Raw genomic sequence first — 18,212 nt, forward strand, 5'->3', positions numbered from 1 at the left:
AGCCTTCCGTTATATTCCGTCTCTGTAAATTTATTTTATTTTTTTGAAAAATGACTATATTCATATTAAGCATTACAAGCAGAAGGGACCAGGAGTCCACCTGAATACAAAATATGAAAGGCAAAGAAAATGATTCTTAGCCAAGAGAAAATGAGCAGAATGGTTCCCCATACATGATTTTGATAATCACACACAATTGCAAGATCAACCTTCAACAATTTATGCAATAATCATATATTCATTCCATTATACATGACATTAACCAACTTATAAGAAAAGAACATAGTCAAAATGCATTTCTATCACGTATGATTATTATTCATCAACAGAAATAATAAGTATCATTAACACGTACCCCAACAATTGAGACAAAGTGAAAAAAAAAAACATGAGACCAACAATTACTCTCATCTATCATTTGAGTTATGCTGTTGTTGCTGTTGCTGCAACTTAATCAAATTATAATACGCCCCATTCTTATTCTCTACAAGAGAAGAATGGTTCCCCTGCTCTACTATCTTCCCATCCTGTAATACCGAAATGAGATCAGCATTCTGAATGGTAGACAATCGGTGCGCCACAATAACCGAGGTGCGGTTCTTCATGAGCCTGTCAAGTGCCTGTTGGACCACACGCTCGGACTCTACATCGAGTGCACTTGTGGCCTCGTCTAGTAGTAATATGGCGGGGTCCTTGAGAATGGCTCTAGCAATGGCAATCCTTTGCTTTTGGCCCCCTGAAAGTTGCACCCCTCGCTCTCCAACGTTGGTGGAGTACCCTTCAGGGAGGCCACTGATGAAGGTATGTGCATTGGCCAGTTTCGCAGCTTCAATAACCTCCGACTCCGTCGCTCCTTCTTTGCCGTAGAGGATGTTGTCATAGATGGTTGTGGCAAAGAGAGCTGGCTCTTGTTGGACTAAGCCTATGTGCCTTCTAAGGGATTTTAGCTTGAGCTTTTTTATGTCCTTACCTGTAACAATCATGTCATAGTTCATTTTCAGAAAATAGTCCCATATTGCTTAGGAAAAAGAATAGACATAGCACCAAAAAGAAATGGCACTAAAAGCTATTGAAGTTTTAGTTTTTTCTTTTTCTTTTTTTTTTGAAATAGATTTCAACAAATTTTTTGTGTGTTTGGCCATTCACAGTGTATACTCATGCGGACTGGGAGTACTATTGTAGTTTTAGTCTCCAAGCTGAACTTAAAATATCAAAGAACTTACCATCAATGGTAACCTTGCCAGCCGTTGGATCGTAGAATCTTAGTATAAGAGAGAGCACTGAGCTCTTACCAGACCCACTTGTCCCCACCAATGCCATGCTCTTTCCAGCCTGCACCCTCAGATCAAAGTCCTTGAAGATCACAACGTCCGGTCTGGATGGGTAACGGAATTCGACTCCTCTCAATTGGATAGACCCATTGACCGTCCCAACCTCCTCCCCGACGTCCCCTTGCACTTCTGTCTTCCTATCTAACAGTTCGAAAATGGATGCTGCCATCTGATTCCCCTTTATAAGGTCTGGTGCCAACGCGAGTGTCTCTCCCATTGCTAATGCTGTCACAATCAAGACCATGAAGCATTTCATGACTGATTTAAAGCTCGCAAGCTCCTTCCCCATCAACACAGAACCATACCTGTAAGTTTGTGCGTAAGATAACACAATTATATGGCTTTCCTAACAGTTTATGAGTCAATTTTAGGGTAGAGTTGCATACCACAAGGCTAGTGCATAGGAAGAGAAGATGAAGAACTGTGAAATGCCATAGAAGAGCCCCGCGATCTGTCCACGGCGAAAGGAGCGCTTTGAGGGCCCTTCAAGCTCATGGGCATACATATCCAAGACCTTGTCTTCAGAGCAGAAGGCCGCAACCGTGCGGATGTTGCTGACCGCCTCACCGGCAAGCATGTTAGCTTTGAGATAAGATTTGCTCAAGTCTCCCCCATAGCCTTTCATGAAGAGTTTCTGTCACCATAAAACCAAACAGAAGAGAACGATGTCAAGAGAACATTCTAAATCAGAGGCCAGCCACCCAAACTTGTAGATGACATACTGTGAAAATCATTCAATTTGAACATTTCTAACAATTCAATAGTAGAACTTGAATGTGGATCATTTCTTATTCTTAACCATCCAATTCGCGAGCAATTTGATTGGACACTATGCATAATCTGATAAGTGCAAGTTTCTGCTCCGCGATATGCCTACCAAAGGAAGGGTCTGGTCACTAATTTCATTTGCGTGGGTCTAGATCAGGCTTCTCATACTAAGGACTCTCATATTATAATTTCTAATTGCCCTCATTTTCATATAAGATATCATATTTCCATCACCCTTTCCAGCATTTCCAACCTTTCTGTTGGTTTTTTCCTGAAAATAAAGCCCTTTGCAGGAAAAGACAAATGATAGGGCGTTGAAACACCAGAAAAGGAGGTTGAAATATCATTTCCTTTTTTATATTTTATATATTTTTGAAATGTTCTGCATAGGAGGAACAATTGGACACTTCCTTAGAGAAGACTTCTGTAGTTAGTTTCTTAAAATCAAATCAAAACTTCTGCTAGGCTGTCTGAAAGAAATCTGCTAGTATTTAAAGAGAAAACAAAAGTAATAAGAATAGAGCAAAACCTCGCTGATATGGCCGCTGACAATCAATGGATATGTGGCTAGAACAACGAGCGTGATCCTCCAATTCAAGATGAAGGCAATGACGAATGAGGTTACGATCATAGCAGCATTCTGCAAGAGGATGGTCGAACGATCTACAACTATTGTTTTCAGAAGCATAGCATCAGCTTCTAGACGCGAAGATAGCATCGAACTACCATTAGTCATTTCATCAAAAAATCCAATCTCATTCCTCAAGATTGCTGCAATCAGAGATGAAAGTGAAACTAAGTATCGAAATGTATGTAATTGCACATACTTCCATACACATATATGCATAGATCTTTACCATTATAAGTAAAATATGGAGCTGGTATCTCCACAAAAAGAAACACTTATCTCGAAGGAAATGCATCAATAGGGTGCAGTTTCATTGTAATACAATGAGACATGCTCGCTACAATATAGTGGGTTCCACCTTTAACATTTTTTTAAAATTTTTATTTTGCTAAAAGCAATGAATTAATGAAAGGTTGACATAGACAACAAAAATACAAATTATTGGGTGTCGGGAATTTGTGTTTTTTTAGCCACAGGAGATCTGAAGCAAGGCCTATCAAATATAAAACTCAGATCAAAGGTGAGACCAAATATGTTCTAGTGGGCACGACCTCATTGCATTGAAGCATTTATTACTTCATTGAAATGATTCAGAAGGGCGCGACCTCATGGTAAAACGATGTGGTGTGTCCACTACAACATGCCAAATTGTATTGCAATAAGGTTGCACCCTACGAAAGCAGTCCTCTATGTATGTATATGTTTTTGCTAATAATGGCGAATGCTCCATTAAATGTATATATGAATGCCTATACGGATGCAATTCAAATTGATATTATGAATTTTACCTCCAAACATCATCTCTCTTACACGAAGGGTCAGCCGCTCGCCCATGATTCCGAAGCTGAAGTGCTCAATGATGTGAAATATGACAGTAAGGACAGCTCCGCCACAGAAGAGTAGAGCAATCTTCTTAACTTCTTTGCGCGTTGTGTCCCAATCCATGTAATAGGAAACTAGAGCTTGTGTGACCCCAAGAGCGAAAAGCGGCATCTGGGCACCTGCTACAAAGGCGCCTATGGTGCCCAACACGCCCAACACCCAATCGGGGGCGATCATAGCATACAATCTTCTCATTGAGACTGACTTTTGCTTCACGACGTCGTCTCCTTCGGGACGAAATGAGTCCTTATCAGAGCGAAAGCTGGCTCCAACGCTTGTGGTTGTGCGTGACAGTTCCCGAGAATATTTGATGCTTGAGCTAGAGATTAGGAGAGAAAATGTTATGAATCATCAATTGACAAATGTAAGCTCTTTATTTTCTTTATCTTTTGAGCCTAGTAAGCAACAGAAACTTAATTGAAGGTGAAAAATATGATGCAACAACAGGGGACAAAGGACAGAAACAGGTAACTGACGCTCTTGCAAATTTTGCTTGTGAGTTGTGGCAATAACGGTAACATCATCTTCTACCAATGGGAAGATCACCCTAGATTGGTTAGAGATGTCATGAGGTGACTTTCTAGGTATTCCTAGCATTCAAACTAAGTAGATATTTTTCTTTTTTGTTTCGCTTCAAGTAAGGTGGTTTGTCACTTTGTCCCCCTCTAGTACTTTTTCATTTATGAATAAAATTTAGAGAAATTATATTCAACCCTTTTTGTACTTGGGACTTTTGCTAGCCACTCCTGGCTAACCCCTTCGATTGCCCCTGCCCTATGGTTGCAGTGCATGTTCAGCACTTTTGGTGGACACTCCTGGCTAAGCCGCCTGGTTGACCTGGCCCTATATATACATAATACTTGCTAGCTTACTTTGTATGGTGGCCTGGTGGGATATGGCCAGGTCGGTGCCTCGGCCTATTGTGTGGCACAGGGACAGCCCCCTCTAGTCACAAATATACTAGAGGGGCTGTCACAAGTAAAAAAGGGGGGTGAATATATCAATTCCCTAAAATTTAAAGTACAGGCCTGGGATCCTGCATAAATTATGGGTTAAAAAAAAACAGAAACAGCAGAGATCCAAGAAAAGCTCAAGAAGATTGTTATGGTCCTAAGTGGGGGCCTGCCTATGTATGGGACTAGGTGCAACCCAGCCTGCTATGGGGCAGGTTTAAAGGGCAAGCCCAATCCGTTCCATCAGCTCTGGAGCTTTTGGCGTATTTGTTAGGTACCTACCAAAGATCCATGAGAAGCTCCTAATAATCAAGCTTGTGACATGGGATTTTGACAAATGAGAGACGTAGTTGTGAAATGTTGCATTCCATTTGTTTACCCACACAGCAGAGGAGACTTAGACTTTACCTATGAGGTCGGCCCGCGGTGGTGCCATCTAAGGACTGCTGTTTGTTCAAAGAAGTGGTCTCTTGAACTTGAACCAGTGAAGCATAGGTGCTATGTGGGTCAGCCATGAGCTGCTCGTGGGTCCCAGTTTCGACGATCTTCCCAGCTTGAACGACTGCAATTGCATCTGCGTTACGGATAGTAGATAGCCTGTGGGCTACGATCACTGTTGTTCGTCCAACCATGACTCGATCAAGTGCCTCTTGCACACTTTTTTCTGACTCTGCATCAAGGGCACTTGTGGCCTCATCAAGAAGTAGGATTGAAGGGTTCTTGAGTATGGCCCTTGAGATTGCGATCCGCTGTTTCTGGCCGCCGGATAACTGAACCCCCCTTTCGCCAACCTGCATTTTTCTGAAACCTTTAGCCCAGCAATTCTGCACTGCTTTGTTGAAATCTTGTTCGTGGGTCTCACACTAATAGCAGCTAGATCAGGCTTATATTTTGCTTCGAGTCAGAGCAGTCTCATGATATTGTTTTTCTGACTATATATCCATAATCAACAATATATTTTGGCTACTGATTTTGGCACTATCATGTTTTGATCATTGCACCAACTCATCTTGTCTTTTATTATTTAAAGAGCTGGTTATTGCAATTTCCGAAAAGCTGTCAGAAGCCAATTAAAAAAGAAAAGACAAGCTGACTTTGTGCAATTACTTAAACACGCTACTATAAATATCAGTAGCCTATATTTCCGAATGTGTCATTGGACATTACAAATTGGCAAAAAAAATCAACTTTCAAAAAAAAATATTTTCAAGGCTACTGATAGTGGCACTGCAATGTTTTGATAATTGCACTAACTAATCTTGTCTTTTATTATTTAAACAGCTGTCAAAGGTTAGTACAGTTCCCAAAAAGGTCGAAGCCAATCAAAACAGAAAAGACAGGCTGAGTTTGTGTAATTATCAAAACAGCATGAGTTTGTGCAATTATCCAAAAAAGCATGGTAGCGCCAATATAAGTCTTTATGGAATTTTTGACAACATTTTTTAAAAAAGTTTTACTCTTTGGCTAAATCATGATTGTATATGACTAATCTGTTTTACATGGGTAAAAATGATCGATATTTTAAAATGAGAAAAAAAGGAGAGAAGAAAAGATAGAAGCTGATATTTGCAGCCCATATTTGATATTGGTACCTCTTATTTGTTATACAGAAAACATTACCTGAGTTTCGTATCTTTCAGGAAGGTTGTTGATGAATGAAATGGCCTCTGAAAGCTTAGCTGCGCGTGAAATTTCATCAAGTGTGGCATTATCTTTCCCATATAAAATGTTCTCGCGAATGCTCGTAGCGAAGAGGGCTGGTTCTTGGTTAACCAATCCAATCTGCTGCCTTAGCCACTTAAGCTCCAATTCCTTAATGTCATGTCCATCTAACAAGATCTTCCCAGCAAGAGGCTCGTAAAACCGTTCGATCAATGAAATTACAGTGCTCTTACCGGACCCACTTCCTCCGACAAGGGCAACGATCCTACCAGAAGGTATGTTCAAGCAGAATTTATCGAAGATCGTCACGTCGGGCCGAGAGGGGTAACTAAAACATACATCCTTAAATTGGATGTGTCCTTCCACTTTTTCAAGGGTCTTTCCAGTCCTAGAACTAACTTTGCTCACTGTGTTCCTCTCTATCATTTTGAAAATGGGGTATGCTGATGCTCTTGCTCTAATGAACGTAGATATATTTGGCGCTGCCAGCCCAAGTGACCTGAAAACAATTTAAGTTAGCTTTTAGTTTTCGAGGTTGCGAGTAACTACTTTGATTTTGTTACCAGGTGAGTGGCAAAACCAAATGTTTCATGTAGAAAGATCACAAGGAAATTGCAAAATGCAAGGCCCTAATAATGTCACGTGAGGGAGCTGGATCAGGCTTCTCATGTGCTTGCCATACTAGGGTTTTTCATGCTGATATCGCTATAGGTATTAAGTTCCTACCTTGGGTAACAAAAGTTAGAAAAAAATGAAGATGGTAGATTCAATAAATGTTCATAAAAAATATCTGTTTGTTAGTGAATAAAGAAAATATTGTGTCAAGGTCATTAGGTTACATAGAAATTTACTCTAATTTCTCTTAGGCTCCGTTGCTTTCGACGTAAAAAGGGCAAAAAAATAAACATTAAGCTCATTTTTCCCATAAAAATGGGCCTAGAATTTGTTTTATACCCATTTTATGCCGAAAGAAATAGAGCCTTAGAAACAAAGGGGTTCTGGTTTGCATACACTAAGGAAGGTTGAGTTATAGTACAAAAAAAAAAATAATGAAGGTGGTTCACGAGAAAAGAGAAAAATGATGATAGTGAAAATGGTTAAGAGAGAGTTCGTATGTGCTAATATTTCTCACCACATTCATAAGTTAGTTTGCACATTAGGAACTAGCCCATGAAATAGCGTTGCTTTTGCAAATCAAGCATGTTACTAACTTTAAAAGCCCAACACTAGAGTGTGACCCAATTGACTACTCAAAGAAGTTAGTTGAGTTCTAAAGCTTAATTATGACATAATACGGATTTTCAAGCTTCTGAACACCTGTTTGAGTTTACTTTATACACTTGATTGAGATTACGAAGTGCCTAAGAAAGCTTTCAAGTTCTTGACGATAGTTTTGAATCACATGCATAAAAATACGCTTTTTTTTTGGTGTGTGTGTGTGGGGGGGGGGGGGGGGGGGGGGGGGGGGGGGGGGAAGAGACTCACAGGCCAGCAATGACGACATTAAGCATGGTGGTGAAGGAATCTCCACCATTTGATATTCCCTTATGAACGACAATGCTAGTGAACCATACAAGCAATGCCCATGAACAGAAAAGCACGCAGTGCATACTTCCAAGCCCAACACCCTTAGCCAATCCACCCTTCTTCCCATACTCATATGTCTTCTCGAGAGCGTTCATATAGGATTTTACAGCTTTCTCTTCACCCACAAATGCTTGAACAGTTCGAACATTGGCAATCACCTGAACAAATACCATGTAAGAGTAATTTACACTGGCAAAAGATTGCACTGTGGAGCATACTCACAACTATCTGTCTTGGGAATTTCTTGGCAAGGGAAAATCTCGGATTTTATTTTGTTTTATTTTGGGTTTTTATGATAAATGAAGTGGCAAAACAAAACAAAAACAAAAAATATGTACACTTGAGCCATTCATCTTTTCATTTATTTTGAAAACTTTAGTAAAAGAAAAGGCCTTGGACAGGCTGCAGATATTCGCACTACCATGTTTTGATAATGGGAACATAAAACAAATTTTACGTCCACTTTGACGCCGAAAGAAACGGAGCCTAAATGAAATTATTTTCAAACAGGTGACGAATGAAAATGGGAGGTTAGAAAACAAACCTCTTCTGCAATTTCGCCAGCATTCACATAGGATTTCCTTACTCTTGCAATTAGGCCTACGGCTACATATGCATACATCCCACCTGCGATGGCGATTAAGGGAACTATAGACAAGGTCACCAGGCTAATTTGCCATTCACGAATGAATCCTATTATAAATCCTGCAAAGAATCGGCTTATGTAGTGCAAGAAGTTCCCAACCTGCAAAACCATTTAGGCTACCTTAATCTAACAGTTAAGGAGAATCACATAATTTCAAATGGTCAGTAGCAATGTAATTTCCAAAGATATGAAAGTTTGAAAGCTTAATGAACTATTCACTTTGGAATTAGTTTTGTCCACGAACAACATCTTACCATATTGTCCTATACCTAATGAATTGCAAAGTTAATCCTGCTTGTACCATCTACCATAAACCATTCCCATGCATTAGATTGCAGTTTTGCTATCTTATTAACATATGTACACCATTTATTATCGAATTGTCCTAAACATGAAATAGAAATCTTGCAACCTTCTTTATATCACTGGGCTCTAAAATAACCACAGATAGTAGTGCAAATTCACGAGACAATTTATATCATAAATGTACTGTAGAATAAATCTATCTACACGACGCATACACAAAGGGAATAGTATTTTTTTTATTAAGATAACAATTTTATTAAATAATAATGGAATACATGTGCACTTCAGGGGTAAGGATTGCCCCTATAAAATGATTCTCTATGTTAAAGTATAAAAGATAAATAACGCCTTTCTCCAACAGCTTAAGCTTTTGGAGAAGTTGGTAAGTTAACATGGTAAAGTTGGCAAGTTAACACTCTAGAAGCTCCTAATTTGGCTAAGCGATCAGCCAATTCATTGGCACTTCCAGGAATAAAAGAAAAAGAGCAAACACCAAACAAACACTTATATTTTATTTCATCCATAAGATTAGTGAGCCTCCATCGACCGTCGCTAGTTCCTTTCGCTCACAAGACTGTGTTAAAGGAGTCACTTTCCACTTCCAATCTACCTTCCATCTGTCTGAAGAAAATTTTCAATCTTTGATGTTGTGCATGAACCTCTGCTTCGGTAGATTCTGTAACGCCGCCGATTGGGCCCGCAAAGGAAAAGATGATATCACCCGAGCAATCCCTAAAAATAGCTCCAATGCTTGCTTTGCAAGGGTTGCCAAGAGAGCAACCATCAACATTAAGCTTGATGACGTTTCTAGGAGGAGGTTTCCATTTCGCTACCACTTTATTTTTGGGGACGCTACCTCTCAATACTGTGTCCCAATTTCTAATGATGACATCTGCTGTATATCCTGAAAAAGAAAGTTGTTGCCGAGCTCAAGAGACTACCGTTGATCTGAAATTCCAAACCATCCTATCAAGGGTGGATTCTCTACCTTCAAAGATGCGCAAATTTCTTTCCTTCCAAATGGTCCAAAAAACAACAAAGGTAATGAGATGCCAAAGTGTTAGACCTAAAGATCCTAATCCCATTATTCTCCAACACACATAAGCCTCACATAACGAAGACATAAGTTTGAGTGGTTCGGCGAGATTGCTTACATCTACGGGTGAGTCCAAGAGAAATCAAGGATGAGCAAGAACAAAGACTAAAATGAATCTTTCGATTGAGCTAACCCCATATCTCTCTCTCTCTCTCTCTCTCTCTCTCTCTCTCTCTCTCTCTCTCTCTCTCTCTCTCTCTCTCTCTCTCTCTCACACACACACACACACACACACACACACTAGGAAACAACAAGAAAATCCATCCAGGGTCTTAGAAACCATCTCATCTCTCTCCTAGTCTATAACTTTGACTGCTCAAGCATGTGAAACCCAGGACCGATGGTGGCGTCCTAAGAGATGAAGATGGCAATAGAATATGGGCTTTTATTGGGCCCTATTGGCGTCGTTGATTCTAACAAGGCAGAGAGGGGGCAGTACACCAAGGAATAAGGATGTTGGAGAAAGCTTGCTTAGACAAAGTAATAGCGGAGGACAATTCTTTAAATGTGATAAAGTGGTTAGAGGGTAGAGCATCTCATCCGTGGCGGTTCGCTTGGTGAATTGATGAAATATCGGACCAGGTGGGAGGCACCAACATTTCATATCATCATGCAAGGAGAGCGGCAAACTCTTGAGTCCGATAGGCTAGCAAGGGATGGTGGCTCGAGGTAGGCTTTGGAAGTCTTTTATTTCCTTCCCCCTTGAAGCATTTTCTTGTATTAGTTTTGTGATTTGTTCTTGTATTGCATCAATCTTATTGATCATCAAGGGTTTTCCACTTGTTTCTTTTCCCTATAATATAATTATTTGCCATTCAAAAAAAAAAAATCTCCTCTAGTCTAACTAGGAAACAACAAGAAAATTCCTCGAGAGTCTTAGAAACCGTCTTATCTCTCTCCTAGTCAAACTATGGGACTGAAAATGAACCTCAATAAATCTAAGGAAACAAGACATTAATCGCAACAATTTTCACCTTAGCTTGTTTTCTAGCCACTTTGAAGATTTTTTTGTCAGGGTCTCAACCTGTTTTTCATCACAGTGAATATTTATTGGCCTTCTGCAACCAGCCAACCACTAGTTACATCATCTCGATTCTAACTCTATCTGCCTCAATCAACATGGTCAAATGCACTTGTGTAGCTTTCCCTGAGTCAACTCTGGAGAAGGACTTTGACTCATCCTCTCAATCAACATGAACTAATTAACCTCTCACCATATTCTACACCCTGAAAACTAGTCAGCGATCCATGTGGAAGTTGGGTTTACTGATCGATGGAGGAGACACCGATCATTTACTTATGCCTTGTAGCTTCATGTGGGAGATTTGAGCTTTCATTTTTTCTCTTCGGGGTGAGTTGTGTTTTGCCTCCCTATTGCCGAACTTATTGAGGCCTTGTGGTTGTGATTGGTGTGGAAGGAAAGAATTGAAGAATATTCAAAGGATCGAACATGAGCGTTCGTAGTGCGCAACACCATATCTTCCCCACGATAGTCCATTGGGCGGAAGTTAACCTGGAGTACAGAGTTTCATAGTCTACCATTAGTCACCCTTGGCTCAAGATCATGGAGAGTGTCCCACATATATGTTACGAACCTAGGTTCGCAGCGTGAATGATCTTCTTAGAGGGAAGATCAGCCTCTTGCCCCTCTTCGAGAAACGGATCTGGGATAAAATTCTTCATTGATTTCTTTCTTTTTATGACATAGGGTATCCCCGCGCCATTTTAGAGCAGGACTAATCGCCATGGATGCACCCAATCACCCGTGAACCACGTGCATCGGGTAACTCTGAGGGTACTCGAACTAGCATCTATGAGAGCAAACCCACAACGCTAGCCGACATGCCAGTCTCTTGACCCACTTCATTAATGACTTTCTCTAAAACTCCCACCCAAGCCAATCTAGATAACCCTTATCTCTAAGACTCTTATCCATACCAAGATAAAATTCCACGGAATATAAAAAATATAAACTAATTTATTCTACCTAAGTGTGACCCATATAGACATGTAACAATCTTCCTACCAGACCTTTAGGGTTCCTGAAAGTTAATTTTGATGGGTCGAGTCTCAAGAATCCTGCACTCGGTGGTATTTGAGGGTTCTCAGTGACAGTCAAGGATTTTTGAGGTCCATAGGGCCTTCTCTAGTCTGATTGAGGTAACTTATAGAAGCCAAAATTTCGTACTCTCCTCCATGACATATGGATCGTCGATCTGCTTCTTGATTTCTTGATCATGGAGGAAGATCTCCTTAACAATTTGTAGCATTTTGTAGATGAGATCAAGGAGATCATCGCTTTGATCGATGGGTGTGTGACCTCCATCCAACATGTTTATCGTTCGTGAAGTGGACTGATGGCCACTAGTCGGGGTTGAGAGGGCTGCATTAAAGGTGTTCCATCGCACTTGTGTTTGTTTCTTTGTTGTCCTTCTTTTTCCTCTTAATAAAATTACCATCATTCGTTTTGGTTGCTACTAAAAAACAAAAAACCATTAGATTTTTGTGGAAAAAGAGAGGTGACGTCAGCATTACCTTGTCCCCTCCCTTGTCTCCTCCCTTTTTCCACAAAAATTCAATGGAATTTTTTTTTACTTGCAACCAAACGAAGAGCCAGGTAGTGCCAATTCTACAAACAAAAAATGAAAAATAAGAGGGGGTTAACGACAACATAAATGAATGAAACTTGCCCACATGTGCATATAGTTTAGACTTTAGACTAACACCTTCTCCAATAAAGAGGGATGCGAGTAAAATGGAAATGTGTTTCCATTAAAAAAATAGAGCAATCAGTGAGTGATATACAGGCAAAGAAGATGAAATATGACAAAAACAGTAAGGCTGGAACCGCTCATAATGACAAAAATACCCCTGCAGCAGGGAAAATCAAAGTATGGCACTACCAATACCCCCTCTAAATTGTGGAAACAAACAAAAAAAAAACATTCCTCGGACAAAATCTCTTAGAAGAAAAGCTTTTCCTGCTCAGTTCCCTAATCCCTCAGTCGAGTTAGCTTATAGATAAAGGAGTGTAGACGAAAACTTCCACGTAAGTTGAGATATCCAAATTAGAAACCGTCTTCTGAACAATGACTTGTAGGAGCCAATTAAAGGGCTATAACTAGCCCTGTTTGGATTGAAATTAAAAAAAAAAATGGCAGAAACTGTTTTCCTAGAAAAAAATTTCCTTCCCTCTAAACAAAAAATTAAACCACAATGTTAAAAGTAATCGTTTTCATTTGTAACCAAAAAGTTGAAAAATAGAAAAATCTTGGAAGAAAAAAAAAATCTTTCCAAACCCAAAATCGGTGGAAATATCATTTTCTAAGAAAAGAAAATAATTGAAAACAAGGACTAAATTTTGCTTGGTAACTCTTCAAAGATATGACTCTGTGTAGCTTCATGGGTCTGTATAGAATAGTTTCTAAAAATAATTTGAGCAAAGACCACAAAACATTCTCTCTACTTAATGCTTCAATTGACTACGTTTGGATTGTCAGAATCGGGAATCGGATTCGGCATCCTATTCTGATTCCTATTCCAGAAAATAAAATAAAAAATTTAATTCAAAAGACAAGAATAAGATTTTCATTCCGATGGAAAGGAATTAGAATTCCACGTCTTTGGGAGGGAAAATCCTGTAATTTCTGTTATCTTTTATCTTCCTTTCCCGTGAAAAATCTCCAAAAAGATTCACTTATACTTACCCTGGGGACCATTTCAAAACAAAATATCAACAGTCCCTTAACAAATACTTAATAAATCTTAGATTAAGAGTTTAAGACCCTAACTTACCCCCCAACGGCCCAACTACCTCAATAAATAACTAGATAAAATTTAAAAAAAGAAAAACAAAATAAAATCCAATGAATAATAAAGGAGAAAAATAATGGAGAGAAGAAACTGCATACCTTTTCTGAGATAGCATCCTGAACTACTAGAATATCACTTGTAATTGCAGAAATAACCTCCCCAGTAGAAGCTTCAGTGTCAAAAAGAGATATATCCTGATTCAACATAGACCTCAGATAAGCCATCCTCATTTTCCCAACTTGCCTTTCTCCGGTATACATCCAGCATGCTACCTCTGTAAATTCATCATCTTACAAATAAATGAGTGGCAATACCAAGAAAGCGGGTGTTAATTGTGAAATAACTGTTGGTGTGAATTTTTAATATCTAAGGAGTTGTTGGGTTTTGAACTGAAGACCCCCTTAGCTCTAGCTTTTAAAGATGGTGTTAACCCTAATTAATTATGGGCTTTGCTATAAAAGAAATTTTATAATCATTTTACACATGATTTGAGGACTTTACAAATGTTTTAAATCCTTTTCATCAAAACATGTGTAAAATCTCTTTCCCAATGCACCTTAGCAAGTGTCTGTTAGCAAAACCCATTAATTATTTATAATTTACCACTATCTCTAGTACCCCTCTTCTGAGTTAAGGATTTTTACTATCAAGGAGTTGGCAATGAAACAACCAATTACTCCTTAAGCTTTTAGAGATGGTCTTATTTAATAATTTATAATTCAACAAGAAAATTAATTACAAAAAAAAAAAATCAAATCCTCACCTGCCCATGACGAAAACAGTGTTGCAATAGACAGATAAACAAAGTCCAATGAATACTGCAAAATTAGAAAATAAATAAATAAACCCATAATAAAAATATTAAATTCATCTAAATACAAATGATACAAAGATAAAATAACTCTACTGACCATTCCAACTCTATGAGAAACAGAGGCAGGAAAGAGGTAGGCAATTCCAATGATATTTATCAACTTCCCAAAGAAAATAAAGAAAACAGGGACAGACGCGCCATGAACACATGCGGCCAGAGTTCCAATAGCCATTAAAATGTAATCATTAAAGTCTGCAAAATAGAAGAGCTTGAAAAAGGGCACTTTCTGCTTTGCTTCTTCATCATCATCTTCCTTATTCTTGTTCTTCTTTTTCTCATCTCCGTTGCCGGAAAAAGGACCGGCGAAACTCATTTTCGCCGGAAAAAGTTGGACTGGGAGTTTAAGGGGAGAGTGGAAATTAAAAGGGCAGATAAACTAACAGCCGTTGAGGGGTTCGTAAATGTGACAGATAGAGAGTGAAGCCATAACTGCGATTAAACGACCCTCTTGACTATTTAAGGCTGTGACTCTGTGAGTGTAAGTACGAGAGATATCTATGAAGCAACGAGATAGACGCAAAATGCGGCAATTTATCGTCTATCTCTTCGTTAACCGAATTTGTTTTGAGCAGGTAAATAATGAAGTGAGAAAGTTGTTTTGGGAAATGTTATCAGCACTACCTTATTTTGATGAGGACACTCCTCACTTTATTAAAAGTAAGGTATGGCCCGCACTATAGGATGATCCAAACCGTCCATTAGATGGGCCAAAGCCTAAATAGTTTGTGCCCCAAAATTCATTTCCATAGGTTGATCCTAATCCTCCGATCTGACTGTTAGAGCATCGGAGGGTTAGGATCAACCTATGGAAATGAATTTTGGGGAACAACTTATTTAGGCTGTGGCCCATCTAATTGACGGTTTAGATCACCTATGGTCTCGGCGATACGGTACTTTTAATAAAATGAGGAGTCCGATAATCAAAATACAGTAGTGCTCATAACATTTTCAATTCTTTTTGGGAGTTGATATTTCCACTACCTCTGGATTACGTGCACGCTCCCTTATAAGGTGATTTGACGTTTAAAAAGTGTTAACGTCGAATCACGCTATCAAGGAGCTTGCATGTAATTGGGGGGACGGGGCCCACTTCTTGGAATGATGGAGACCATTCATTTGATGAGCCACAAATTAATTAGGTTGTACCCCATAAATCATCTCCATCGTATGCTAAATAATCTCCATTGTATGATTCTAACCTACCTGTAACGGATAGGAAGGTTAGGATCATACAATGGAGATGATTTATGGAGTACAGCCTATTTACGTTGTGACCATCAAATGAACGGTTTGGATCATCCTAAGAAGTGGATCACACCGTACTTTCTAAAAAATGTTGGATGGAATTAAGGTCCACTTATCATATGAAATCTCTCATCGTTAGAGGCTTAGAGCTATCTTTCCCCAGTAAACAAAATTGAAATATGATTATGGAGGAATGATACTGTGAGGCTTAGACCGCACCCGTTTGATGCTGATCTTTGATTTGTGCGAACCACTATTTGGAAGACAGTATAATGAAATGAATCCCTTAATCCTAACTGTTCGATCAGATTACTAGTATATGGATAATTGTTCATTCTTAATTAACCCTCCATTTTGCAGACTAATGATCTAGATAATTAGGATCATAAGATAAACTCCATTAGCTCAGAGTCTATCTTCATGGTAGAGCCTACCAAAATGAAGATTAATTAGTCATTTGATATCTCATGACTAGTGGACCCATTTTTTGCTTCTCATGCATTTCTGGTAGTTAGCCGTCTCATAGTATCAAGCCTAGGGTAGAAATGATAATTCGTTTCACATGACATTGATCAGATTATCTTCACTTTTGATGGAGACGATGATTAGTTGCTCTGCACAATTTCACCAACCCCTAATTGGGGTAGGCAAATTCTACAGATATTAGCATTAATTGGACGGTCTCAATTTGGAATGGACATCTGATAACAGTTTGGTAATTGATGCCCAAGATCACAATAAATGTTACCCCATCTGGTCAGCTCTATTGCAAATTTGCAATAGACATAACCCAAAAAAACCTATAGTCTAGGACAGTCTTTCCACCATTCCTTGTGTAATTTAATGATCAAACTACTCATCAGCTGGGTCTCATCATAGGCCTTCTTGATCACTACCCTACATGTGGAAGGCTGAAAAATAGAATGAAAATCTCTGCAAATAGAGGGTTCAGATCGTTCAATCTTCAATGCTGGAAGAGATTTGGAGTGGGCCCCAAGAGGTGAAACCATCTGTGCGTTTGACTTGCTGTACATCCTTCTGCATAACAAGACATATCTCTTTCGTATGTCAGTAATTTTAGGCTATGCTTTTGAGGAAAAAGATGGAGGAGATTTTGTCGATATTGAGATTTTATGAGAAAATGGTGCGAGAGAGAGAGAGAGAGAGAGAGAGAGATTATTGGAAATGAATTAGGGCTTAATGGCAAAGGAAAAACGGTTGAGTGGTGGTGTGGCCACGAGAAGAGAGAGAGAGAGTAGGTGGTGAGTTTCGGATGGGGTTTTGAATGCGGATAGAAATTAAAAAGAAGGTCTCGTTCAACCTCGACAAAGCATTTAATGCTTCACGGCCATCTTTCGTCTCCTGGCTTCTTCCTTTTCCTCTTCTCTTGGCTGAGCCGCCGCCGCGGCCACGCCACACATTTTCATTAAGAAATCTTAAAATAGATGTAAAAGTCTCAAAATACGTGCAGAATGATCGGAAATTATCATTTCCAATGCACCTTAACGGGTGCCCTTTGGGTGCTCGCTCGTTAGCAAAACCCTTGCTTGTTTAGGCTAGACATCTTCACGACCATGTTCTGATCATGGTTTTAAATTACGGTTTCAGACCTCACAGCGATGACATATTAAAAATAATATTTTATTTATTACAAAATTTTGGCTGAATTTTGGCCGAAATTTCGGAGGGCCTTCCCGAAGAACAAACTACGGATGGTCTTTAGACCGTTTGTTCATGTATGCAAGCAGCTCTCGATCTTCTCCGGAGCCATCTCAGACTCTCAATAGATTCCAGATTTCGTTCGCAACAAGTAGGATCCTATGAAGACCAAATCAAAGTGGTTAAAGGTAGTGTAGACAGTAGACACCTCAAGTTTGCGCTAACCTATGACGCAAGTAAAAGATAGAAGAAAATGCTCTAGTGATGAATGTATGACTCAAAGTGTATTATTAGGATTTAACTTGAGGATTAAAACATTTTCAAAATCATCATATTCTTATAATCATCAACGTCTTGTCTTTATCAAAACATTATACTCTTAAAATTGATTTGGACACTTGTATTTTCCCTTATTTCTTTTTAGAATCCCTTTGTTTTAGTCCAAGCACTTGTTCACTCGTCTTATGAGAAATACCCTCCCACTAATTTGATACCTATACCCTCTTAACGAAAAATCAATTTTCTATCATATCACTAATTATTATGCTCTTCCCAAGATTCTTTGATATTTGCTGTCACCATTGCCTTTGCTAGTTATCGCTCCCCTTCCTATTTTTTTCTAATTTTTTTTCAAACTCTAATTTTTTTTTTGTATGCTTCATTTGAGGTACTCACTTGAGATGTGTGTGTTTGAAGTAGTTACTTCACTCAGTTGAGGTGCTCTACTTCCTTGAGGTTTGTGCGGAGAGACTAATTTTATAT

General features: G+C 39.1%; 1 protein-coding gene across 1 annotated transcript; it reads right to left on the reverse strand.

Moving 5' to 3' along the window:
• Positions 1-283: 283 nt before the first annotated feature.
• Positions 284-14,992, reverse strand: LOC143879252 (ABC transporter B family member 2-like). The gene is made up of 12 exons (XM_077381532.1): positions 14,584-14,992; positions 14,436-14,490; positions 13,771-13,946; positions 8,356-8,556; positions 7,710-7,969; positions 6,183-6,723; positions 4,971-5,353; positions 3,516-3,928; positions 2,629-2,870; positions 1,718-1,965; positions 1,224-1,636; positions 284-970 (listed from the first exon to the last, which is right to left on the reverse strand). The coding sequence occupies exons 1-12, from the start codon at positions 14,857-14,859 to the stop codon at positions 408-410; spliced, it is 3,771 nt and encodes a 1,256-aa protein (XP_077237647.1). The 5' UTR covers positions 14,860-14,992; the 3' UTR covers positions 284-407.
• Between the last annotated feature and the right edge of the window lie 3,220 nt (positions 14,993-18,212).

Source organism: Tasmannia lanceolata, unplaced genomic scaffold, assembly GCF_043159265.1.
Source record: "Tasmannia lanceolata isolate RefF3 unplaced genomic scaffold, GAP_Taslan_0.1 ptg000002l, whole genome shotgun sequence".
NCBI classification, from domain to species: Eukaryota; Viridiplantae; Streptophyta; class Magnoliopsida; order Canellales; family Winteraceae; genus Tasmannia; species Tasmannia lanceolata.

What these genes read in the sequence shown, in the direction of transcription:
- LOC143879252 (XM_077381532.1), bottom strand. Translation starts at nt 14,859, where the DNA reads ATGAGTTTCGCCGGTCCTTTTTCCGGCAACGGAGATGAGAAAAAGAAG. An exon ending in AGGATGCTATCTCAGAAAAG is followed by an intron (nt 8,557 to 13,770) that starts GTATGCAGTTTC and finishes ATGGTTTTGCAG; the next exon opens with GTTGGGAACTTCTTGCACTA. An exon ending in TGGCAAGGTTACCATTGATG is followed by an intron (nt 971 to 1,223) that starts GTAAGTTCTTTG and finishes TGATTGTTACAG; the next exon opens with GTAAGGACATAAAAAAGCTC.